The 25,422-nt window shown below is 36.3% G+C and overlaps 2 protein-coding genes and 1 long non-coding RNA gene across 5 annotated transcripts; 1 reads left to right on the plus strand and 2 right to left on the minus strand.

The window, feature by feature from the left end:
• On the minus strand, positions 250–11,691 carry LOC18783875 (uncharacterized aarF domain-containing protein kinase 1). 3 transcript variants are annotated; one of them, XM_020560978.1, is made up of 17 exons: positions 11,472–11,690; positions 11,278–11,361; positions 10,954–11,094; positions 10,751–10,821; positions 10,055–10,148; positions 8,852–8,929; positions 6,514–6,580; positions 5,131–5,216; positions 4,980–5,030; positions 3,744–3,791; positions 2,886–3,006; positions 2,604–2,784; positions 1,461–1,598; positions 1,183–1,295; positions 735–806; positions 583–652; positions 250–422 (listed from the first exon to the last, which is right to left on the minus strand). In XM_020560978.1, the coding sequence occupies exons 1-17, from the start codon at positions 11,637–11,639 to the stop codon at positions 353–355; spliced, it is 1,653 nt and encodes a 550-aa protein (XP_020416567.1). In that variant the 5' UTR covers positions 11,640–11,690; the 3' UTR covers positions 250–352. The 3 variants fall into 3 exon arrangements, with proteins under 3 accessions (XP_020416567.1, XP_020416568.1, XP_007216468.2); XM_020560979.1 differs by having other exon boundaries at positions 250–462; XM_007216406.2 differs by lacking the exon at positions 8,852–8,929 and having other exon boundaries at positions 11,472–11,691.
• LOC109948171 lies at positions 12,756–13,876 on the minus strand. Its single transcript, XR_002270774.1, has 2 exons — positions 13,274–13,876; positions 12,756–13,169 (listed from the first exon to the last, which is right to left on the minus strand). It is a non-coding gene; the product is annotated as an uncharacterized LOC109948171 (long non-coding RNA).
• LOC18783305 (glutamate decarboxylase 1) lies at positions 18,834–24,110 on the plus strand. The gene is made up of 7 exons (XM_007215392.2): positions 18,834–19,199; positions 19,341–19,545; positions 21,538–21,738; positions 21,973–22,187; positions 22,624–22,877; positions 22,999–23,051; positions 23,437–24,110. Exons 1-7 carry the CDS (start codon positions 19,114–19,116, stop codon positions 23,932–23,934), a joined length of 1,512 nt encoding a protein of 503 aa, XP_007215454.2. The 5' UTR covers positions 18,834–19,113; the 3' UTR covers positions 23,935–24,110.

Below are 25,422 nucleotides of genomic sequence, written 5' to 3' on the forward strand. Positions count from 1 at the left end.
TAGAGCATTATCAATTACTATTAGGCCTAATCGCTCGGCAGGCACCTTGACGCTAGGTGGGTCCTCTTTTTTCTTTTTTCTTTTTCATAATGAATTTTAGAAAATCCATCGAATCATTTTGGTCACATTGAATTAGATCTTCAAACATCTATAATTTTGAAGATAATAATTTTTATTTAGAAACCTAAAACATTTTCATTTTAGTTTTCATTTTCTGGGTATGACATCTTTTTATTTGAAGGGCTAAAATAAGATAATGGACGCCATATATCTTTATATTACAATTTGATTTCTCAACTGATAACCAAAAGTATCTTATTTTATGTTACACAAAGAAAAAGAAAAAGAAAGATCAACCGTTCCATGTCCAAAAATACAGCATTGTGTGTGCCCACAGTGGCGGGGGCTTCCCCTTTCCTCCCCTAGCACTCCAAAAAATTAAATAAGGACACTTACGTTGAACTATACAAGTGCCCAAAAAAAAAAACAAAAAAATTAAAGACATTTCACAAAAGAACTTCACATTAGGTAGAAGAAATCACTGACAAGAGGAAACAATCAAAATGCCCCTAACAGCACAACCTTATCTTTTCATACATAGTATACAGAAGAAGCTTGACCTTTGCCATCCATGAAAGCAGCTGTAGAACCTCTGAAAATTGATCAGCATTTTAGTCATTTCGAATTTTTTTTTACTAGATTGTTAGATAGATGAAAATCAAATGCATTCTTACCAATAATAAGCCTTAACCTATAGTAACTTGCATTTGCCTTCAATCGGGAGAACACAACTTTCAGAGCAAAATCTGAAAGCATAATCAGAATTAAGGAAATAAATTATAGTTACAATGTAACAGAAGATGACATGGTTGAAAACTAACTCTAGAATTGTGGTCTAAAATTGTGGAGTAAGGATAACTTATTCGGTTTTCATTAAGTCCTAAATGTTCAGAACAAATAATTAGCATGATGCACGTGTGTTTTAGATTCCCAAGTTGGAGTTCAGTATTTGTACTTGAACATTTGTTTTTCTTTGAAAAGGTTTGTCTTCTCCAACTTACTAGAAAGTTGTTCCCGAGTCAGCAAATGAGTTTCCAGCTTAAACTTAAAAAGTGCCGTTCCATAAAGTAAAAAAGAAATGCAATTGGACAAAAGTAAATGGAATTATACGTCAAAATTTACCAGATTCAGGATTCAACTTTGGAGAAAGACCATATAATGCATATTTGCCATAGGCTAGTAACCTGACTCTTTGTGGAGCCCCCAACTTGCTAACAATAGACCTCAGCAGCCCACTGGATACGGAGATAAAAATACAGCAATTAGAGATTTGAACAATCTCAACTTGCTAACGATAGAACCCAGTAGCCCACTGGATATGGAGATAAAGTTACAGGAATAAAGAATGTTAAGAATATCAAGAGGCATCATACGTAGAGAGATTTCATTCTTTTACTTACTCAGTACGCAATATTGTGAGAAAATCTGATGGTAAGGATTCCATAAATGAAGATATGTCTTCCATCTTCAGGGACTTCAGCTCCTGCTTTAGATTACGTCTTTCTTCAACTGACATTGCCTTCCCAAGAGCCGATTTACTGCAACACATGGTAAAAGTGCAATTAACTCACCATTGTACTTTGTTAACATGATCACAAATGCTTTATTGCAGGATATATTAATTATATAAAAAGGAAAAGAAGATATAGATTCAGTATCAAGTGGAAATCCTTCTTGGGATAGATCCTTAGTACTAAAACTAGCCTCACATCAAAGTGAATATCATCTATGAGGATTAACACACGAAAGAGGTGCATCTAGTATCTCTTTGAGCCACTATCTTTGTCACTTCTAAAACATACTCACATGCAACAGACACAATCATACATACAAATGCATGCACCAGTGAATGAGAGAGGGATATGTATACATAGAGAGTTTTTCTCTTAAACGAAAGTTCATTAAGGAACAGACACAGGCACTGTGTGGCCGCCAGTCGCCCAGCCGGTGCAATTTTTTTTTTCTGCCAGTTCCATGGCAACATTAATTGGTTATATTTTAGGTTTAACTCTTGAGTTTTGGGTGGTACCCTAACTATGTAACCCTGTCACCAAAACGGGTGACACAATTTTTTACCCACATTTTGACACATATTCTAAGAAATTAGATTGAGGCACTTTGAATGGCTGAGATTAATGATAAATTGGGTTTTTATTTCTTTAATTAATGTGCACTGGGAATACCAATAGTTAATAACTTTTCAAATGTATTCTTCTCTCTCCTCTCTCCCGTGTTTCCTCTTTCTTTAATATCCTTCTTCTCTTTTTTATTTTCCTGTGAAAATCCTTCGTGTGGCCTTCTGCAAACGATGACGATGATGCTCTCACACCCACACCCAAATACACAATGTACTTCCAATAATTTTCTTTTATATATATGGACATATTAATCATTTAAGCTCAAGGTCCCTACATGCAAGGATGAATAGGTGGAAAGGGCACGTATCAAGGTAAACCTAAAACAGTGAGGGCAATTTATATTTCTAGGGAGCAGAACTGGCTAGTCACTGACAAAAAGTAGAAAATTTAAAAGCAATCAATCACCTGTCAATAGTTCTTCCCGTAAAAATGACAGGAAAGTATCTAGAATACTTTGCAACACCAAACCGTTCACCCAAACGCTGCAAGTTTTTTGAGTCCAGAAGAATTAATGCCTTCCAGAGCTGACAGTAATCCAACCTAAATCCTTCATCCAATTTTTTGTATATTCCATGGTCTAGAATAACTGCATGGCCAAATTGTGGACAGTAAATCACATCACAAGCCCAACAATACAAGCAATTTCAACTGAGACAATTACCTACAGGGGTTATTTTCAGCACATACCCAAAGAAAAGCCATTCTGACCTTCAGGAGAAACTAATATGTTACCAGGGTGTGGATCTCCATGCAGGAAACCATGGATGAAAATCATTTCGGCAAACACTTCCAACAACACTTCTGCCACCTATAATACAAACTAATCAGAATTAAAAATCATTATCCTAACTGCAATTGGCTTTACCAATTAAGGCATTTCAGATCATTCAGAAAAAAATAAAAAAATAAAAAATAATAATAATAATAATAAAAATAAGAGTGGCCTGACACTTACACCCAGCAGACACAAAATAAAGAGAAGCAATTAAAAAAACATTTTCTCAACTGCACAAGGATTTATCAATGTGCATGCATGGAGATGTATGACCTGAAGTAAAGATGCACGCACACGCATAGACACATACTTCAAATAAGATATTTATGCTAAAACCTAGTTTGAATAAGACATAGGGGCTGAAATGAGCTGAAATGCACATTGGTATCTTGGTTTGGTTCTACCCAATGCTCCAATACTGGCCTAACTAGATTTTCTCAAGCCCAATTGGATTACAAAGAAACGACTCTAGCCTGCCCAACCATATTTTGACTAGGCTCAAGGCTCATAATCCTCATTCGCTATTTCTGTTTAATCTTGTCTATCTGATTTAGTTCATACGCGTGCATAAAAGCTTAGAAGACTGCTGCCTCAAGCCCCTAAAAAGTCAGCCACCAAACCAAGCTCCAGCTCAGATTATTTAAGCACCCTAATATCAAATTGGCTGAGATCAAATTCAACCCCAAAACATATAATGGCATTCACATAGTTTCGTTTGTCCTGGACTTACAATATAAAAATAAAATCTGTAGCTATCACTGAAAACCAACCTTCATTGGGTGTATTCTCCTTTCCTTCAGATATTCTACATCATCAACCTGAGTTCTAAAGAAATTATTGTTAGTGGCATTAGTAGCACAGAACAGTGGGAAAATATTATATGACAAAAATAACATCAGTAACATGATAGTGATACAGACAAGAAGCTCGTTGAAAGATAATGAAAGGCAGATTTACAGAAGAAAAAAAACGAATAATAAAACCATTCAAAAAGTTATTTAAATTCAATGGCGGACTGCTTGTTATCCTTCTTAGGAAATTTTAGGCTACAGTAATTTATTAAGTAAGTCACTGGTTTACTTTGGGTTTTCTAAAGGTTTAGTTGTTTCGGAATGTAAAACACATCTGCTTGAAGGATTTCATGGTATTTTATGGGTTGCTAATTTCATTTTACAATTTCTTATCTTAGAGTCTTAGTCTTGTTAGGATTAAGAAGGCCAGTAGCCTGTAAGTATTGACACAATGAATTCAAAGGAGAAGTGTTGGAGACCATGTATATGTATATTCTTCTAGTCCATTATTTGATTTTCTGCAGTGCTACAATCACTACCATTTCAGCAACATAACAGCCATCGGAATTGAATCTTTATTAGACCTATTCAAATCCTAACCCCATAACACTCTTCCACTAATTAACCTCCAATACCACTCTACTTGATTTAGCGACAACATAACAAATCATAGAACACAAGTTCTAAGCTTAATACAGCTGCACTATGTCCATTTGATACTTGCGTACTGATTTAGTCAATGGGAATAACAAGTATATGCATGCAAGACAGTATATACAATAGGCCCACTTCAACCAATATCCAGAAACTAATAACCATCAAACTTACGAATTCTTCATGGAAAATTTATGGTAGATTGGCATATTTACACCCTAATATACACTCATTTACACTTGTAGCCAAGTCTAACATTATCGTGTTATAAGCTTACAGGTCAGCATACACAGGTTGCCCTAGACCTACATGGCATATTTCTAGGGCACCATGGCCCAGGTCCTAACATCCACCATCCCTGGGCTGCCATTGGTGATTACCCAAAAAAGAGAAATTTTCAACATTTTTCCGCAATATACTCTAGCCAGCCATTTCCTTTTAGAAAAATTTATGGGACTAGATGGTAGTACTAGTTGTGGTCAACAAAATTTGATAAATCTTTGAACTCTAACAAATTCATACACAGATGCATACTACACAAGCAAGTTCAAAAGGCTATACCTTCTGTCCTGTACAGAATTCCATCGTCAGAACTTGATGAGTCGTTAAGTCCTGGACACATTTATGGTGGTCAGCTTCTTGTATTGCCAAATTAAAGATATTCCACAGATGGCTAAATAAAAAATGAAGAGGAGCATGCCAGCTATAATACCCAAAATACACGAGGAACCTTGACCCATTTGTTGTTGGCAAAGTTATTGGCAGTTGTCTCAGAATTCCTAGCCTCCTGAATAAAGTCTGTGGAACAGTTAAAGAGACGAAAACCATTATTGTCTTCACTATCTTCAATAATGATTTCAAGACTAAAATTCAGATCATGCTTGATGCAGCAAAATCATCATATGATGGCAATTGTCTGTCCAAGCTTACCGTACCACTGCTTTTAAATTGATTTCTTTTTTGGGTGCTATCTTGTCCATTTATTCTGAATAGTGAAATAATCATATTTTTTAAGTGTTAGGAAGTAGGGATAATTGGAAGCTTATTGAAAATAAATGTCTAAAATGGCTGTGCTGCTTCTCCTTTGAGCAAGACTGATAATGGTGTTCAAACATTAGAACCATGAACCGAGTCTAATCCAATGGGTGAGATTCTCAATTTGTAGAGAGAAGTTCCCTTAGGAGTCCTTTGAAATACACATCTTGGGGATTATTGTTAATGGGGCTAAAAGTCAATTTTGGGAAGATATTTGGCATGATGAATTATTCTTTCAATATTTGTTTCCTCATTTTTATCCATCAACTCTAAACTATCACGATACAATCCTTTCTTACATAACTTCCTTTTCCACTTCTCTAGAGCATTCCATGGAATTTAACTTTTGAAGGAACTTGAACGATAGAAAATTCTCAAAATTTGTCTCAGGCAATAATCTCCCTGAACCCAGGTTAATCTGACAGAGAAATTGATATGCATTTGAACTTCAGGTAGTCCTTTTGTTCATTCTCTCATATAAAATCCTATTGATCAAGTTTTCAGACATTTAAGATTATTTGGTTGGTGTACCCATTAAAGAACAGATTTTTGCATGGTTGATGGCTCACAAGAAATTACATGCTAAAATGCCTAAAGAGTAGAATCTATGTTTGTTATCACCAATATGGCGTATTTTATACAGGGTTCAGGTTTAGGGCACAGGTTATGGTGTTCCAAGTCCAGGATTCTGGTTCCAGGTCCAACCTGTAGTCGTGAGGTTCAGGTTCGAGGTCCCATGTCCCAAGTCCACAGTCTGGATTTGGGGTCCATGTCTCGAGTCTGGGTTTAGTTTCTCTCTCTAGCTTGTCTGGACTGAAAGGAGCTATTTTTGGTGTATTCAAATAATAAACACAAAAAGAGGTCATAAAATATTATTTATAAATTTCATACCCCTTAATTCCTCTAGAATGTCCTGATACGAGAAAAGCTAACTGAAGAGTACTACAGGTAGGGCAAAAAAATTGTTTCTTAAACAAAAGTACCATAGGTAAGGCAAAAATAAGAACTTTCTAAAAGGAAATTATATGTTTCTAATTACCAATGTCATCCAACAACTCACCAAGTTCGAGAGAAATAGACTCTACGAATTCTGATACCAGCCACTCAAATCTGTATTCTGGGAAAAACTGCAGGATGGGAAAAGAAATAGGTCTTTAAGTAATTGAAAAGCATCCAGCAAACTATGGAGTAAAGAAGAAAAAACATTGCCAAGTGACAGAAAGCCAGTAAGGGAAAAACAAAAGAAAATAAGCTACCTGATGTCAAACATTTAGACCTTGAACCATATATATTTTCAATCTTTTCAGAAAAATTATTTTATATGGAGACAAGAAACTTATTGTTTCAATTCTACAATCGAAAAAAAAAACATTTTAGGAACACTTCATAATACAACATAAAAGGGCTGAAAATTGTTTGAAAATGTATTGCTTGGATGCTAAAGCCAGTTATTAGTAAACATAACATATGATACAGAGCAATAACATCTTGGCACTGCTGGGTTTTCCAGCCCATGATGAGTTTCCTAATCGTCTTGGAGAATAAGAATCATATTCCCAGTTGGACTTGTTTTCCCAATTGAAGAGGGTTCAAAATGCTTGGTAATCAGATTCCTATTAGGATTAGATTACCTAATTGATGAAGGCCTTGCTATATAAGGAGATCCAATGTGCTAGTTTACAAGCATCAACATCAGCAAGCAAGACAGAACAATATTCAGAATTCCACTCCAAAGAGAGAGTGAGCGGGAATACCATTCCAGAGAGAGAGAGAGTGTGTGACCGGAGAGCAAAACAATTGATTACCAAAAGGAGTTAGATTAAGAGAATATTGAAGGGCAAAGTGTGTGAGAGAGAAGAAAGAGATAATAGTGTTTCCTTGTTTTCTTGTTCTTTCTAGTTGTTCATCAAGTCTTGAATCTAGAGGCTTGATAGGATAATTTGTTTTTTAACCATTATCGATATGGTGGAGATTTGTTGTTTCTGCCCCGTGGACGTAGGCCATATAGCTGAACCACATTAATCTTGGTGTTCTTTATCTTCTAGGTTATTTTCTTGGGTTTCCTGAGTTCGTTTGTTTCTCCCATTCTTAAATGATTTCACAACAGGCAGTTACTTGTGTTCAAAGAAACCAGGTATACAACAGTACAACCACAGAAAAATGACATAAATCGCAACAAAGGTTTGTTGTGCTTGTCAAAAATAGATGAGCAGAAATAAATTAGTGTAACCTGTTATGTAGGATGCAGTAAATGGGGGAGTAGGATGACCAATTTGGTGTGATAATTGCTGGTGGGGGAAATGACTTCCCTTAAGTATTTGTGCAGGACAACTAATTTTTATCTGAGAATTTCACTTTTCCTGATAGTCTACTTATTTCCTCTAGTAAATTACAATCATTCAAAACACATTAGAGTAAATAATGTATGTCCAAGTTACACCAAAACAAAGAATTAGGAGAACAAAGGGCCTAAGATTTTCTTTACTTTCTAAAGAAAATCATAGGACTACAAATTCTAAATGTAATGTTGAAAAGTAGAAAGGCCTAAGTTTTCTTTACATATTATACATGTTGTACACAGATGAAACTCAAGAATTGTAAACGAGCACATTTTGGAACATACATTGATAGCATAACATAGCACTTAACATAGTATCATAAAACCTAGGGCTGCAAATAAGCCTACCCACTCAAGGGCTCAAAGCTATGATATTAGTTAGGCTTGGCCTGGAAACTGGTTTGTTTAAAAATTGCCAAGCACCAACTCCAAAATTGAAGGTCAATGAATAACAAGCCATTAACAAGCATAAGGTGCTTGATTGGCTAGGGTTGCTGATGTAGCACAGCCCGTAGGTATTAGATTAAGCACTCAAACAATAGAACAGAGAAGAATATAAGCGACCGGGGAGAAGAAATAGAGATCGAAAAGACGAGATAAGGACAGAAACAGTAGAATAAAGAAGAATATTGGAGATCGAGGAGAAGAAATATAGATCGAAGGGACGAAATCAGAGAGTTCTAGGAAAAGGTTTACTCAACATTCAAATCTGAATTTTAAAGAACTACACCTAGACATAACAGGATAAAAATCCCTTGCTTAAACAGAAATCCTAACCCAAATAAAATAGGAAACTTAAAACTAGAAAATCTGGAAATCTGGAAAAGTAGAAATCCCACTAGAATTGGGAAAACTAGAGAATCTAGGAAACTAACAAATACATTAGGAAACTAATAAATTTAGGTCATATGCGTCCTGCATCAGTTGCACAGCAACTCCACAAATCAGATCTCTGTGGGAGTAATACTATTTAGAAACTTCAATGACCATTTAGGAGAGACAAAACCTATTCACTGCAACTACAATATATCACAAAAGTGTCCCGAGATTGAGTGCATACCCAAGCAAGGGATTTTGAAAGAAAATACATGGTTGTTGTATCTATTTTCATTTGCTGCTCCAGGTCCGGGTACTGCACCTATTATCCACATGACAAAACTAATTAATAACCATTGCAGTCATAAATCCGTGTTTATTGAGAAGCAAAAAAACATTATATGCAAAAGTATTAAGGAACACAGAAAAGAAAAGCAAACACGTTTCTTTTGTTTTAATGTATAAGAAAAAGTTAAGGAATGGATAATTTTATCAGACATCCTGAATTCAGGTAACTATTCTTTTTGTGAAACGATTTTGAACTATTGTTCCACTCTTTTATCCACCTCATCTTTGTTTTGCCACCAAGAAATTTCCTGTTTAACAATCAATTTTGAACTACAGTTGCACTGTTTTATCCATCTCATCTTTGTTTTGGCTTGTTCAGGGTGACGGTATGTTGTTATGGGAATATATATTTCTTGCTGATGGATATGTTTTACTCCTTCACATATCTGGTGTTTCATCCAATTTAGGGTGTAGACTAGAAATTTCTAAATCAACCTCCCCTAGAATGGCTAGTGAGCGACAAAGGAAACTTCGAGCTCATATTGGTCATGGCTTGAGAGAGGGAATTGAAATGTGTGTGTTCCTTCATGTTGTGCTTCTCAAGATTACGATATTCAACACAGCATTTCAAGATAGAAAGAGTTTGGTGTCCTTGTTATTGTTATTTGGTGTTTTGGTGTGTCTTTATAAGCTTGTTTAGTTTGTAACTTGAGTAGATAGTTTGTATCTCAACTTGGGTGGTTGCAGCAATGTTTTGTCTAGGAAATGCGAAAAAGGGAAGATCATAAAGTCCCTGTTCTTATATTGGTAAAATAAATTCATTTTGGATTCTATATTTCTAAATTGAATAAATGACATTAAACATTTCCTATGTTGAAAAGATGGGAATTTGATTTCCTTGTTCTAAGGAGGAATGTCCACAGGAACTAAAAGTTTAGGAATTTGGTCAAACCACTTACCAAGCTTTTATCACTTCTTGAAAATTGAAAAGTTTCACCTAGAAATCTCGTGAGACTGTAGCACACTTTTTTCATATTCTCCCCATGAACTCAAATTTAAATGAAGAGTTTCGAAGAAGAGTTACTGGTTTATTCACCAATTACAGTTGTCTTAAAATTAATGAAATTTACTAAAACAGAGGTTTAGTCTGCTCACCAACCTTAATTGCTACTTCTTGATGACCCTTAAGAACTCCCCGGTGTACTTGAGCAATAGATGCCGCAGCTATCGGATGTTCATCGAGTGACAAAAACCTGAGGTAAATGCCAAAGTCAGAAAAATAACAGCCCTTTCAACTTTGAAGTACAGAGTTCCATTGGAGAAACACATTAAGAAGAAGGAGAAGTTTTTAAGGCACATGCTACCAACCATTTTTTTTTTTTTGACAAGGACAAAACTTCATACAGCAATTGAGAGGAAAAAAAGAAGTAGCAACAAGACAAATGTGGAAGTTCATCGAGTTAGAAAAAGATCCCAAAGTCATAAAACTTTCAAGTATAGAGTTCCACTGATGAAACACAATGAGAAGATGCAATAACTTTTAAAATCACCTGATACAAACTTGTAAATGGCAAGAAACATACATGCGGAACAGTTACGGAAAAAAAAGAATAAGGAAAACAAAAAAAGGAAGAAGGCATACATCATTTTCATGTCTTCCACCATTTTATACAAACTAAGGAACCCCAATATATTACCAAAGTTTATGATCCTTCATAATCCCTTCCAACACAAAACACTCCATAATTAATAGCATGTCTTAAGAGTCTGCAAGTTTTTTTTTCCCTTCTATTTAAAATTTTTATCTGGGTTCCCACAAGTTGGTGTATACACTGCAATGTGACAAAATACTTACATATCTGACAGCTCGGGTCCCAGATTGCGGATTAGTACCTCTTTAATAGCCTTGAAATGATATGGAACTGCCTAAGACAATAGTTACGAGATAGTCACCATATCATATAGTTAAATTAATTTCCACCTACATGAATATATACCATATCTAGAAAACAAAACGGAATATAAAGAAACAGATATAAACACATAGTTCATTCATACCTGATCCTGCAATGAGGAAAGAGTCAATGAGTATTCTTTGGGAACCTGTCGCAGAGCTGCAACAAATTGGCCAGCTTTCACATAGAACCCTCTATTGACCTCACACAATTTCCGAATTCTTGAGGCGGACCTTCTATGAACCTAAATTCCATCATCAAATTCATAAGATATACAACTGAAGCTCCTTCATAATGGTTCTCAGACTAGAAGCAAACAATTACAAAATCTATCTAATTTCTTCTGAAAGAAACTTACGTTCCTGAGGAAATTCAATGATTCATACTTCATAGTAAGAAAGAAAAGAAAAGCAACCAAGCAACCAACCTCAGATAGCTTCTGACGATACTCATCAGAGTCAACCGAGAGTCCATGTAAAGTGAACTTGTAGTCAACAGCAGTGAAAGCAATCTGCAACTTTCAGGAACATATTATTAACAGTGAAAGAGATAGATGGAAAGGGAAGATTTTTTTATTAAAAAAAATGACAAAAATGGAGAATGAAAGGGGAGGAAACGGACGGTGGCGATTGCGCGAGAAGATCGATTGACGCCATGGATTGGTGCGCGTAATTTCTCAGGAAAGTTGGGGAAGGAATCGGAGGAAGATGATAGAAAATTGGGGTTGAAGGCATGGAAGGTGAGGCCAGTGGCTGTGATTAAGCAGAGTGCGGTTTTGGCCTTCCGCATTGCCCGAGTCTAATGTGTTTCTCTGTCTAGACTCGCCAGACCAATTCAACTATCCCGTCAAATAATACAAAGAAAATTAAGGGTATGTTTGGTATTTTATTTGAATATAAATTTTTTAAATTTTAAAACAGAATTTCAGTCTAAAATTCAAAAAATCTGTTTGCAGGGCCGAGTTTTAAAAACTCAAACTCAAAAATTCCCAAATATTTGAAAACAGAAAACATTTGTTTGTTTAGAATTTTTTCATCATTCTTGCTTGCCACTTCAACCAAATAAGTAATTTATTGGGATCCTCTTTTTTTTTTTCAATAAATATTTTTCCCCGATTTTAGTTTATCGATAAGAGTAGTTTAGACACCCAAAGTAATTATCCATACAAAGAATTTAGCACTTTCACATTTAATAGCGTACATGTACATACGTATTTTTCATATTTGATACACATATTTATAACAAAAGTTTCAATAACACACAAAATTAACGTATTATACAAATAATTCTCACATATTATTGAATAAAAATAATATATATTAAAATATTATATAGTGACCTAACTTTTAAGTTGTAGATCCTCTTTTTTTTCTTTTTAAAATAGTATAGCCGTGCGGCTGTACTCGCCTTTTTATAATTTTAAAAAAATAGTATAGCCGGTCAGCTATACATATTTTGACACGTAGGAGCCTAATCGCAAGTGGGGCCCTCTTTTTAAACCTGCATAAATAGTATAGCCGCTCGGCTATACTCCGGTTTTTATTTTTTTTTGTTAAAATAGTATAGCCGGTCGGCTATACTTATTTTGACACGTGGGAGCCCATCGCAAGTGTATAAATAATATGGCCGCACGGCTATACTTCTGTTTTTAATTTTTTGTTAAAATAGTATAGCCGGCCGGCTGTACTCGCCTTTTAATAATTTTAAAAATAGTATAGCCGGTCGGCTATACTTATTCTGACACGTGGGAGCCTGCCGCAGTGGGGCCCTCTTTTTTTACGTGTATAAACACATAGTTCATTCATACCTGATCCTGTACTGATTTCTTAAAATAGTATAGCCGGGCGGCCATACTCGCTGTCATAAACACTCGGTTAAGTTTTTCTTTTTTTTATTTTCTAATGATTTTTCAGTTTAGTAATTTTTAATTTATAAAACATTGTTTCACCCACGTCACATGCCACTTCAGCAATTTAACAGAAATAAACCCTTATATTTATTAAAAAAACACATTCTAGCCGAAAACAGCAAAATCGAAAGGGGAAAAAAACGAAAAATGATGAAACTTCCGAGTACTTGAAGAATAAACCTTTCAATTCTGCTTCCTAAGGACAGAATTAAGAAAGTTTTATCATCAAAAGCCAACTATTAAAATAAAACTTTTGGATGCCAATTATCAAAGCACTTAACCAATGTCGCTTTCAATCCCACAACCAATGCTCCCTCGTAATCTCATCATTTACAAAAACTTTGACTTCTACAGAAAATGTTGTTCTCGGTGCTTCTTCGCAAGCAGAAATATATGAGCATTCTTTGAATCTGAAAGATAGATATCATTTATATGAACACCAAAATTCAAAATTCAAACTTCAAAAGCAAGTTACAGAGATCTGATATAAAGAATGAAGATGGATCAGAAACACCTGGCTTGGTGTCTCTGTGTAATACAGAGATATAAGTCGCTCAGTTTGTTCAGTTTCGATCATTTGGGGAAATAATCATCACTTCCATCTTCTCTTTCTATGGTTTTTTCCAATTTCAAAAATAAAAATCATTCAAAACACAAAAACAATTTCAAAACCCAAACTGAAGAAAGATTTGAAAATTCAAAAGACGAAGAAACAAAAAGAAGAATAGATGACAATGAGTTGTTGGGATTTGGGAAAGATCAGAGTTCTGGCTTGGAAATTAAAAATAGCGCAAGTTTGAATCTGCTTCGATCATATGGGGAAAGTAGCATCACTTCAATCCCAAATCCCTAACATCCAATATGAATCACAACAAAAGTAAAGCGGAAAAACCTAAAAACAAAAAAATCAAACACAAAACTGTGGCGCCGGCTCATACGAAGAGCCCATTCTTACTCAGAGGAAGCTTGATATCAGTTTCTTCGACGCCGAAACTTAAAACCTAAATGCTAATACTATGTATGCAAACGCAAAAGAAACAACATCAAAAAAGTTACCATGAAGGTGAACCGAGAATGCAGAGGCAGAGAGGGTGCGTGAGACGGTGAGAGGGTTGAAGGATGCGATTCAATTTATAGGGTATCGACGTGCGCTCGGAAACCCTAATTTCATTAGGCTGAGTTATGTCGGTCCTAGTATGGCAAAACGACAGCGTTGCTAGGCAATAACCCTCGGCCCTTTTACGGCCCTAAGACCCAAGTAGGGGTAAGCCCATAAATTTGGAAGAAGCCCATGGGGTGGCTGCTTCCATTCGCAGCTCCACTTTTGGTTTAGTTTTCTAATTTTTTGAAGTCAGATATTATTTTCTAATTTTTCTTTCTTCTTTGTCTTTGTTCGCTTAGACTTATTAATTTGGTAAACAATTTGCCTAGTCCAATTTAAATATTAACCTTATTCAAGGCATTATAAGTATTCTTATTCGAGTTTTTGTGGTACATCCAATGGTGCATTGTCAAGTTTTTAATCATTAAATCAAAAGTCTAAAAGACTAAAATTTGATGGTCGATAAAACAATACATTTTACGTTATGTTAGATGTACCACAAAGAGGCAGAGCGGCTTCGAGCAGGTGGTGCAGCTGGTGTGCAACACGGATGGCTGACGCCCTACATGACTCAAAAATCCTGATCGATGCCCTTCGCGAAGGAAGTTGCCCTGACGCCAACGTAGAATAGATCCTCCATGATATTCGTATACTTAGTCAACAGTTCACATCTATTTGTTTCTCTTTTGGTCCTCGCACACGCAACTTTGCTGCTCACACAATGGCGAGTCATGTATCCAAATTTTCTGGTGCCTGTAATTGGGATTCCTTGACCCCCTTATGCCTGTTATCGTCACTTGAGAAGGAAGCGGCCGGCTTGGCAACTTTGAATAGTTGAACACTTTTCATTGTTTCTTTTCGTAGATAAGAATTTCATTTTGAATGCAAGACTGATCATCCTCATTCCTCTATTTGCCTTCATGTGTCTAAATACACCATGTACTTTCCCTCAAACATTGCGGTTGAGTCGGATGTCTCCCTCCCTCCATTCAATTCAACGTTTACTTTACCACGCTTCTCTTTCCATTAATTGACCCTTCTCTTTCTTGGGAATAGGCTGAATACTCAGAGGACGACATGGCTGCTCCTTCTAGGCCAATAACAATTTGACTTAGTCTTGTTTTCTTTGGGTGCACAACCTCTTTGGATTGTTTAGCCATCGCAATCTGTTATTGTTAAAGGGCTAAATTGGTGAAATGCTTCATGAACTTGGATCTAACTTTTAATTTATCCTATAATTTTTTTAAATTAAGAATATGAACTCTTTTTTTGGTCAACATTCCCTTACCATCTAAATCTTAAACATTTTATCCAAATTCCTGCATGTTGGTTTCATTAAGTTTATGGATCCAATCCAACCTGTTGCCACTCTTGCAGTAGTGACCAAAAATTTAATATAATTTCCCCAACTCGTTTTTAGTGCAGCAGTACCTTTTGGACGTTTGATTTAACTTTGGCTATTATATTTAGAAAAGTGATTTAGAAAATCTCTTTTTATAATTTTGCCTCAACGGAATTATGTCTCCATTATAAATATTCTTTTTGTAACCACCATTACATAGATATTTAAATATCACACACCAAAATGTATTTTGGCCTGGTACTCGACCATAGCATAAAATATGGGCTTTACCTCAAACGTGCTTGAATAAATTTTTTTAAAAAATTAGAACCTCAAAAAATATTGTTTTCTTTTTCTTTTTGCTGAATACTTTTGTGGTTTGTAAGTTTAACCTTTCCACGGACAACACATGCATGGATATAATGATCACCAAAAAACACAAAGGGTAACTTATTATGACAGCCAAGTAGGGATGGCAAAAATTCCCTTAGGGATGGGTCCCTATCGAGTCTCCGATTTTAACGGGGGGAGATTTCGGGGCTAAATGGGTATCGGATATGGGGATTTCCGAACTTAAAAAATTCTTGACAGGTATGGGGAGAGGATGGTATTGGCGTCCCCATCATCGAGCCCCGAGCCGAAAATATATATGTTTATATTTAAATAAATAAATATATAATTATAATATTTATGTTTAACCCTAAGTTAACTTCCCTCTCCTAATTCTTCCTCATTTTCTATGGAATTTCATATTTATGTGATTTTGAATAGTTGAGTTGAACTTTATAGTTAATTTGGATGTGTTGAATGATAATTTAATATGAAACTTAATGTTAAAATGTATGATAAATATTTTTTAATGCAAAAAAATCAGGGATTCGGGGCGGGTATGGGGGATAGTCCCCCGACTGAGACGGGAATGGGGATTCCCCGAAACCTAATAAACGGGGATGGGTTTGGGGACGGGGGCGGGGATGGAGAGCGGGGATGGGGATGGTATTGTCATGCCCGGCCCCTACCAGACCCGTTGCCATCCCTACAGCCAAGCCTTTAATCAATTTTGCTTAATAATGATGTATCTGCTAATTAAAAATTATCTAAAAATAAAAATAAAAGGTTAGGGGTCTGTCTGTTTTCTGTTTTCATTCTCAAAAAACACTGAGATTAATTATTTTAACCTTTTAGTTATAATTCACTGAAAATGCAAAAAACATCAAAATGTTGTTTTCATTTTTAGAGAATATGGATTCATTGAGAAAAAACAGTACATAAGCCACCATCATAACCATCATCGTCAAACACCACCCAACAACCACAACAGACCAGAAACCTGCTAATCGCACCACCACCTAGTCGAACTCAATCGATCGTACCATCAATACTACTTGTACCAAATCGAAGTACCACCACCCACTCAACAAACTACTAAGGAACGAGAGAGAGAGAGAGAGAGAGAGAGAGAGAGAGAGAGAGAGAGAGAGAGAGAGAGAGCTAGACGGGCCTTATACTGTTAACTTTTAGAGAGACGGGCCAACGGCTCACAGTGAGCACCGCTGATATTGAGTAAGGGTAAACATTCAAGCCCAACATGTGAACATCACATGTTGGGTAACAGGTAAAGGTAAAGGCCTAGTAATTCAAGCCCAATCAATCCACCCGCTCTGATACCATGTTAAATTTCATAGAGACAGGTTATCGGCCTACTACTAGCAACTCGGTGGGTAAAGGTAAATGCCTAGTAATTCAAGCCCAATCAATCTACCCGCTCTGATACCATGTTAAATGTTAGAGAGACAGGCCATCGGCCCACTACTAGCAACTCGGTGGGTAAAGGTAAATGCCTTGTAATTCAAGCCCAATCAATCCACCTGCTCTAATACCATGTTAAATTTCAGATAGACAGGCTAGCAACACCGATATTGTCCACAACTTAACCACCTACAAAACCCAGTAGGTGTAAGGTTTTATCACAAAGGCCTTAGTGATATTACTAGTAGAACCATTCATTATATATTTTATTTTATTTAGTCAAGTTTTCGATGTGGGACTTATATCTTTCAACAAATACCAACATAACAACTTGTTCTTCTATTCGGATACGATGTTACCATTTATTATTTTACTATTTTAAAGTCACTTTCAAAGTCTTTTCTTTTAAGAGCTTTCGTTTTAAAACACTATATAGTTTACTAATTTAGAAGATAGAAATACAATTTCACTTGATTAAAATAAGGTCAAAGTCTAAAAGTAGTACCTAATTTTACAATAATGTAATTTGAAATATCAAAATTACACACAATGCCACATGTCCACCTCCGGTAATCCCCTTTTCGCCCAACTACCACCGCCGCCGCCCAGCCGCCACCATTGCCCACCACTGCCTATTCCGGCCAACCACTGCCACCTGCTACCATCCAATTACAAATCTGATTATAAAAAATTAAAAATAAAAAAAAAGTCAAAGTAAAAACAAAAACTACATCAAAGAGTTGAAAAATCAACTTATAAAAACTAAAAAATAACTAGAAAATTCAAATAACAATTTGATCAAGAATATACTCAACAACAGAAAAACTGAGGAGGATGTTGTAGGCTTTTTCGTGGCATGCGTCCATGGCGAAATCTTTGGCGAAGCGTTCATGGCGCGCCAGCTTCTAGAAGAGTCTTGATGGCGTCTCCATGGCCCAGCTTGGCCGCGTGCATCAGCGGGGTGAGGCGGCCGCCGTCGAAGTACGAAACATCACCTCCGATTTCGATTAAAGTTTTCAGCTCTAAAGAAACCAAGTTCATGAATTTGGGTTACGTCATGGACGCGGCTCTGGTGCCATCGTCGTTCCCGCCCGGTACGGACCCGAACGTGGTGGTTTGCTTTTAGATGGCAAATCCAGACGGCAGTGGCTTCATCGTGACAAGGAGTTGCAGAGAGCTCTGTCGTCGCATAACAGAGGATGAGATATGATTTGGCTAAGGCTTTTAAACAAAAAAGGTAAAATTGTATTTTACCTTTGTAGTTTAGACAAGCCCAACAAATATGGTCCTCTTTGGCCAAATTCAAAACAAAATTTAATTCCTATGTATCAAAATCCAAACAGAAATACTATAGGTATCGAATCTCTATTAGTAAAGACTCTTATGATTAATACCTTTTCTTTTTCTTTTTTTTTGTTCCGACACTTTCAAAGTTTTGGTCCAAATAAATAAAAGTCACCTTCAAAGTCGACTCCAATCCAATAAAATATGAAAATTATTTTTCACCATGTCACTGATCGGTTTAATAACAAAAGCAGAAAGTGATTAATTGCCGGGTTTTTCCATAATTCGCTTGAATGCAACTTAATAATTGGTGAGATTGACAGGCCTTCCCCTCTACTCATGCGCACTGATGAAGGAGAGGTTGAATGGACCTCCCCTTTTTTTTTTGGTAAATAAAATAAAAACAAGTCCCACAACTCTGTTTTGTGTTTGCTAATGCTATTGACCGACTAAACCAAACCTTCTACACGACACGACTTTCATCACCTTCTCCTGCAAGTCTATAAAATTGACACCCCCGACTTTGAATGGGTTCAAAAGTAAAGTCCAAAACCAAGGGTAAAGGCTGGGGCAGGCTCATAGAGAACATGCCCCTCCTTTGTTACTATTAGACTATTATTCAACACCATAAGGTCGGAAGGCACCGTCCATGTTCCAACTTGGCAACTTTCTATAACTTTGAATAAAACATCATTTTAATAACCTCTGGAATTCTTTTCCCCTATAAATATATGTGTCCACTCTTCCCTTCCCTAAGTTGTATGCTACTACTTCATTTGGTGACTTTGTCTACATCGATCTTCTTCCCTTTTCAAAACCCATATCCACATTTCTAGATCTCTCTCTGAAACTTCTACACCATCATCAATCCATCACCATGGTTCTCTCAAAGACTGCTTCGGAGTCGGATGTCTCTGTCCACTCAACCTTCGCTTCTCGATATGTTCGAACTTCTCTCCCCAGGTAATTTTAGATTCACATTCTAACAAACATAAAACACTTTAACAGCAAAAGAAATCTTTCTCTTTATGGATGCATGATTCATATTTAATTTGATCATCGATGTTATTGCCGATGAATTCATACTTTTGATCGATCATGCAGATTCAAAATGGCGGAAAACTCGATCCCCAAGGAGGCAGCGTACCAGATCATAAACGACGAGCTTATGTTGGACGGCAACCCGAGGCTGAATCTGGCGTCGTTCGTGACCACATGGATGGAGCCTGAGTGCGATAAACTGATGATGGCCTCCATCAACAAGAACTACGTGGACATGGATGAATACCCTGTCACCACTGAGCTCCAGGTAACCTCATATCTTCTTTTTCATCCTCATCAAATCATCATCGTTTTGGATCCATTCCCGTTTTACAATTTCTTATAATTAATCACATTTTCTTCATAATTTAATGCGTACTATGAGTGGAGTGTCCGACTGGGTGAGAATTAGTCAAGGTTATCATATAATATTGTTTGAAAAGCAAATGCCTTGTTGGCCACGTCGTTCATTTCATTAATGACTAGTCTTTTCGCACGCCTTTACATATCTGTCAAAGGTTTATTTTTTAAAAAATGTAAATTTATTTTAGAATTAAAAAATAATAATAGATAGTTAATTATTTTTTATTTAAAATTAATAAAAGATAACAGGGTAGTTATGTTCCATAAAAGTAGGATCTATTATCTTATTTTGTTTTTAATTTTAATTTTTTTAATATTAAAAAATGTGAATTTACCATATTATCCTCATTTAATTAATAATTTCAATTCTTAATGTTTGAATTAACAAATGATATTTCTGGTATTTTGAATGTTTCACCTTTTTCTGCCTTTTGCTTTATATATATAGATTTACATTAACTAAGAACATTTTTCAGAATTTTAAATATTTTACCGTTATTTACTTTTTACTTTATATATATAGATATATATAGATATAGATAATAATAATAATAAGCACGTATCATTAAAGATATAAATAGATTATAGACTTGAGGAGTGACATGCCAGCCAACCTCCACATGCGAATAAATGATTGGCCGTGGTGACAACTCAAAAATCACTCTCAAACAGACTTTTGTATTGCACTTCCAATCAATTGCCTTTTGTACTGCCTGTAGTCTTCAACTAGCTCTTATTTTTAAAAGTAGAGGAAAAAAAACTTGCAATTTGTGACCAAAAATAAAAACCGCAATTTCACCTGAAACCGCAAGTTCCCAATTATTGTACTGGCCACTGGGCAAAGTAAGTTTTTTTTACCTCCACCTAATATTCCCTTGTGGATAGACTGATGGATTTTGACATCAAATAAGAGTCCACAACATATCTTGCAGTGTCGTGCGAAGCGCACTACGGAACATTTGAAAAATGATAATAGAATTACATGGATGTTAGGATTTGAATTCAAAATCTTGTTTGAAGAAGTAATTACTTCAAATCACTACAGTAATAGGTGATTGGCGAAACTAATACTTTTGTAGTTGTAAAATTAGAGAAAAAAGTAAACTCGGGGAAACTCAATTATTTTCCTAGGATTTGACTTATTGTTTCTAAAATGAGTAAGATAATGTTTTTTTAATGCTAAAGCATCCTCAACTAGCTTTTGTTTCTAAAGTTAGTCAAACTTTAGTAATATGATAAAGCATCATTAACTAGTTCTTGGTCCGTCCATAAAAATATAAAATATTTCTTAGTCACATCAAAGAGATGACAAATTCAAAGAAACAAAATAATACCCCAAACAAAAGAAAAACCAGAAAGAAAAAAGGATGGTATGAATAAGTTGAAAGGTTGAAACAATTAGCGTTGATTTGGTCCACCCCGCAGTTTATGCCAAGATGCGTGGAATAAATTGGCTTCATTATTGCTCTCTCTGTCTCTCTCTCACTCAAATGGGCAAGAAGGGACAGAGAGGACGATTTCAGATGTCAAAGTCCTGAATGAGCCTAATTTTGACTAGTAGAAAGATGCGTCTAACAAAGTATAGCAAATGCTTCATCGTTGATCATAATAATTGACGTAGTGAGTGATACATAATTTGACAAACTAATATATATATATAGTCTAAAATAACAGTCCCTCTAATTGTATCCTCCAAATTCTAGGCTGCCATTTTTGTAGGAAAAAGCTTATGTAACTTCTAGCCTGTCATCAATCATCATGTTAATTGATATGATTAACAACTCAAAACACAGATTAATTCAGAGAGCTTTGTATCTCAACTTACAGAATATGTTGGATATTTAGAGATAATTAATGATGTGTTGTATTTTTGTGCATGATGTATATGAACACACAGAATCGGTGCGTAAACATCATAGCTCATCTCTTCAATGCCCCATTGGAGGATTCAGAGTCCGCAGTTGGAGTGGGAACTGTGGGCTCTTCTGAAGCCATCATGTTGGCCGGCTTAGCTTTCAAGAGGAAGTGGCAGAACAAGAGGAGAGCTGAGGGCAAGCCCATTGACAACCCCAACATTGTCACCGGAGCCAATGTCCAGGTATTTATATATGCTCATCATATTTATTTCAGCAATTTTAATAAATAAATAAAAATAAAATTCAACAATGATTGATGTTAGGGACAATATATTTTTAAACTACATAATTACAGTAAATGAATCGAATTATGTGACATGTGTAATCTATTTGTTACATTCTTTATTTATTATGATTAGTTGATAATTAAAACATCGTCTGCCAACTAATATTGTTACTATATGGATTAATTGAAGGTGTGCTGGGAGAAATTTGCAAGGTACTTTGAGGTGGAGTTGAAGGAGGTGAAGTTGAGGGAAGGATACTATGTAATGGACCCTGAGAAAGCAGTGGAGATGGTTGATGAGAACACCATCTGCGTCGCTGCTATCCTTGGCTCCACTCTCAATGGAGAATTCGAAGATGTTAAGCGCCTGAATGATCTCTTGGTAGAGAAGAACAAGGAAACTGGGTATGTAATCTCTCTCTCTCTCTCTCTCTCTCTCTCTCTCTCTCTCTCTCTCTCTGTTTTTATCTTATTTACTGATGTGACACATACCATCACTTATTATGCATAAATAAATGGCATTCACATGGTAATCTTAGTTATAATGGAATGAAATGTTGTCACATTAGTTGGAATTCAAAATATTAGAATAAGAGTTGGTGCTCTTAAAATTAATGACAAAGCTTTTTAAATATATATATCCACAAATTAAGACAATATGGATCACGTCGACGCATGTATTATTTTTTCGACCCTCTCTTCTCAAATAAAACGGGACTCATTTACACAGACGGGTCCTATATCTATTACTGACTCAGTATTGTTGATGCAGTCTAAATAACATTACACATGTGTATAACACCTAACTTTGATTATTATTATTATTTTTCCGCTTGCGTAGATGGGATACTCCAATCCATGTAGACGCAGCAAGTGGTGGGTTTATTGCACCATTTCTGTACCCAGAACTTGAGTGGGACTTCCGTTTGCCCTTAGTGAAGAGCATCAATGTTAGTGGGCACAAGTACGGACTTGTGTATGCAGGAATTGGGTGGGTCATCTGGAGGAACAAAGAGGACTTGCCTGAGGAACTCATCTTCCATATCAACTATCTTGGAGCAGATCAACCTACCTTCACCCTCAACTTCTCTAAAGGTACCTACTCTTTAAACTGTTCTCCTTATTTTATTGATATATATCATAGCAGTTTTAATACACTATTCACATTGGTAAATGTCCAACTGTAGGCTGAGTTTTCATGCTTTCCATAATGCAGGTTCCAGCCAAGTTATTGCTCAATATTATCAACTGATTCGCTTGGGTTTTGAGGTTGGTACACTTATAAATTATAAATGAAATTTGAAGATTTTTTCCTTCCTTCATTCTAATTAAGATAGTTTATCAAGAAAGGGTCCACTAGCGTTGCCTTTCACACTAAGCAAGCAAGCTACCAAATAAATGTCCATGTCAAATAGTTAACAAGCTACATGTCAATTTCGTGATCTGTATTTAGAGATCATTCTTATAAAAAATTAGCCAAATCAAGAATTATAAAGACATCTAATTGTGATAAGATAAGTAGACGAATGTAATGTTCTCATCAAACATTGAAGTTTCATGATAATAATCGCTATTCTATAACAAAAAGCTTGGTGATCATATCATCTGAAGATATGTATGACATAATTAATTGAATTTTGTGCATGTAAACCAGGGGTACAGGAATGTCATGGAAAACTGTCGTGAAAACATGATAGTACTAAAAGAAGGATTGGAGAAGACAGAGCGCTTCAACATAGTCTCTAAAGACGAAGGGGTACCATTAGTGGCCTTCTCTTTGAGGGACAACCACCGCCATGACGAGTTCGAAATCTCTGACTTGCTTCGCCGCTTCGGATGGATTGTCCCTGCCTACACCATGCCTCCAGATGCGCAACATGTCACAGTTTTGCGCGTGGTGATTAGAGAAGACTTCTCTCACACTTTGGCGGAGCGCCTAGTGAATGATATCCAGAAAGTGTTGCATGAACTAGACACACTTCCATCTAAGCTTAGCTCTAATGTGAAGGCTGCCGACGGAGAGGATGGGAAACCTGCAGAGACGAGGGCACTTGAGAGTAAGAAGAGTGATTTGGAAAAGACAAGGGAGATCACAACAATTTGGAGGAAGTTTGTTACGGCCAGGAAGCAGAAGATGAATGTTGTTTGTTAGAAAGTGTCTGGTTTTTGCTACTCTAATTAATTATTAACTTTGCTAAAATTGAGTGTGTACTTGTATGTGCTTTCAATTGGAGTGGGAGTGAGCGTCCTTTTTGTATCGCGTGTGACAATTTCTTTTGCTCAAATTTGATGCCTAATGAGTAGTTTTACACCCTTTATTATTTTGTATGATCAAATTTTTGACAAGTTAGCTCGTGGTCTAACATAATTCTCTCTCAAATAGTGAAGATGCCTCGAGTTCAAAGTTCCCTTCGCCTGTTGATGAAACAAAACCAACCAAATTGTGAAATACAGAAATTTGGGCTTATAGATTCATTTGCCCCACTGTGAGCCCGATTAGACACTGAAAATTGGAAAGAAAGAGACACTGCTTCAAAAAGCCTTAAGTCGTCACAAACCAACCAGCATCAGTCTAACTATTTTGTGGATGTGGGCATGGTAGGCCATCCTTGTTTAGAATGCTTGTCAGAGAGGGTGGACGTCGGTCAACCCAGACAAAAGAGCGCATCCTCAAGGAAGATAGCTTGGCCAAGTTGGCGGTTCTGGGAGAATCCATCCATTGGTCTTTGGTTTTCCTAGAGCCTCCCAGCTAAGCCAATGAATTTGTTTCTCCCTTCCTGATTGGCCCCACCAGAAGTTGGATGGCAAGGAGTCAATTTCTCTACATACAGATTTGGGAAATAAGAAAATATTCATAGGTTATTGAGGGACAGCTTGCGTCGTTGCCTTTAGAAGGACCTCACGACCAGCTTGACACAAAAGTTGTTGTTTCCAGCCCTGAATTTTCAACAAAATCCTTCCTTTTATGTAGAGCAAAGCTTCACGTTTGGCTCTTCCCCAAATGGTAGAAAGACCAAGGTATTTTCATGGGCCATCGACCTCTGGCATACTAAAAACACCTCAAATCTCATCGCAAATATTCCCTAGAGTGTTGAAGCTGAAGTATAGGGTGGATTTGGAGAAGTTTACTCATTGTCCAGAGGCATTACAATATGCATTAAGTAGGTGGACCAGATTCCTGTTATTTTGCACTGAAGCTTTCAGAAAAATTAGAGTATCATCAGCAAACATCAAGTGGGAAATTGTGGGGGCAGTGTGACTGAGTCTGATTCCCTGCAAAACACCAGTTAAACAGGCTTTTTGGATCATCAGAGAAAGCACTTCACTTACAAAGAGGAAAAGGTAGGGCGAGATAGGATCACCCTGCCTTAAACCTCAAGACGGCTTAAAGCTCCAACTTGGATGACCACCCAGAAGCATCGCAAGTTGAACAGTAGTTACACAACTCATCACCAATTGGATTCAAGAGGAAGCAAAGCCCATCTTCTGATGTTGTCCTGAATCTAACAATCAGAGATTAAGCTAGGCAAAAGAGGCTTGAGCCGATTTGCCAGGATTTTGGAGAGGATTTTGTATGAAAAATTGCAGAGACTAATAGGGCGGAATTGTGAGACAAATTCTGGACATGTAGTTTTAGGGA

This window comes from Prunus persica, chromosome G3 (assembly GCF_000346465.2).
Source record: "Prunus persica cultivar Lovell chromosome G3, Prunus_persica_NCBIv2, whole genome shotgun sequence".
Taxonomy (NCBI): Eukaryota; Viridiplantae; Streptophyta; class Magnoliopsida; order Rosales; family Rosaceae; genus Prunus; species Prunus persica.

Excerpts from the sequence above, each read along its gene's own strand:
- LOC18783875 (XM_020560978.1), bottom strand. The coding sequence starts at position 11,639 with ATGCGGAAGGCCAAAACCGCACTCTGCTTAATCACAGCCACTGGCCTC. Across the intron at positions 11,095-11,277 it reads ATCGTCAGAAGCTATCTGAG|GTTCATAGAAGGTCCGCCTC; the intron begins GTTGGTTGCTTG and ends GATGGAATTTAG. Across the intron at positions 3,007-3,743 it reads GGAGAATACACCCAATGAAG|GTGGCAGAAGTGTTGTTGGA; the intron begins GTTGGTTTTCAG and ends TTTGTATTATAG.
- LOC18783305 (XM_007215392.2), top strand. The coding sequence starts at position 19,114 with ATGGTTCTCTCAAAGACTGCTTCGGAGTCGGATGTCTCTGTCCACTCA. Across the intron at positions 19,546-21,537 it reads CTGTCACCACTGAGCTCCAG|AATCGGTGCGTAAACATCAT; the intron begins GTAACCTCATAT and ends ATGAACACACAG. Across the intron at positions 22,878-22,998 it reads CACCCTCAACTTCTCTAAAG|GTTCCAGCCAAGTTATTGCT; the intron begins GTACCTACTCTT and ends TCCATAATGCAG.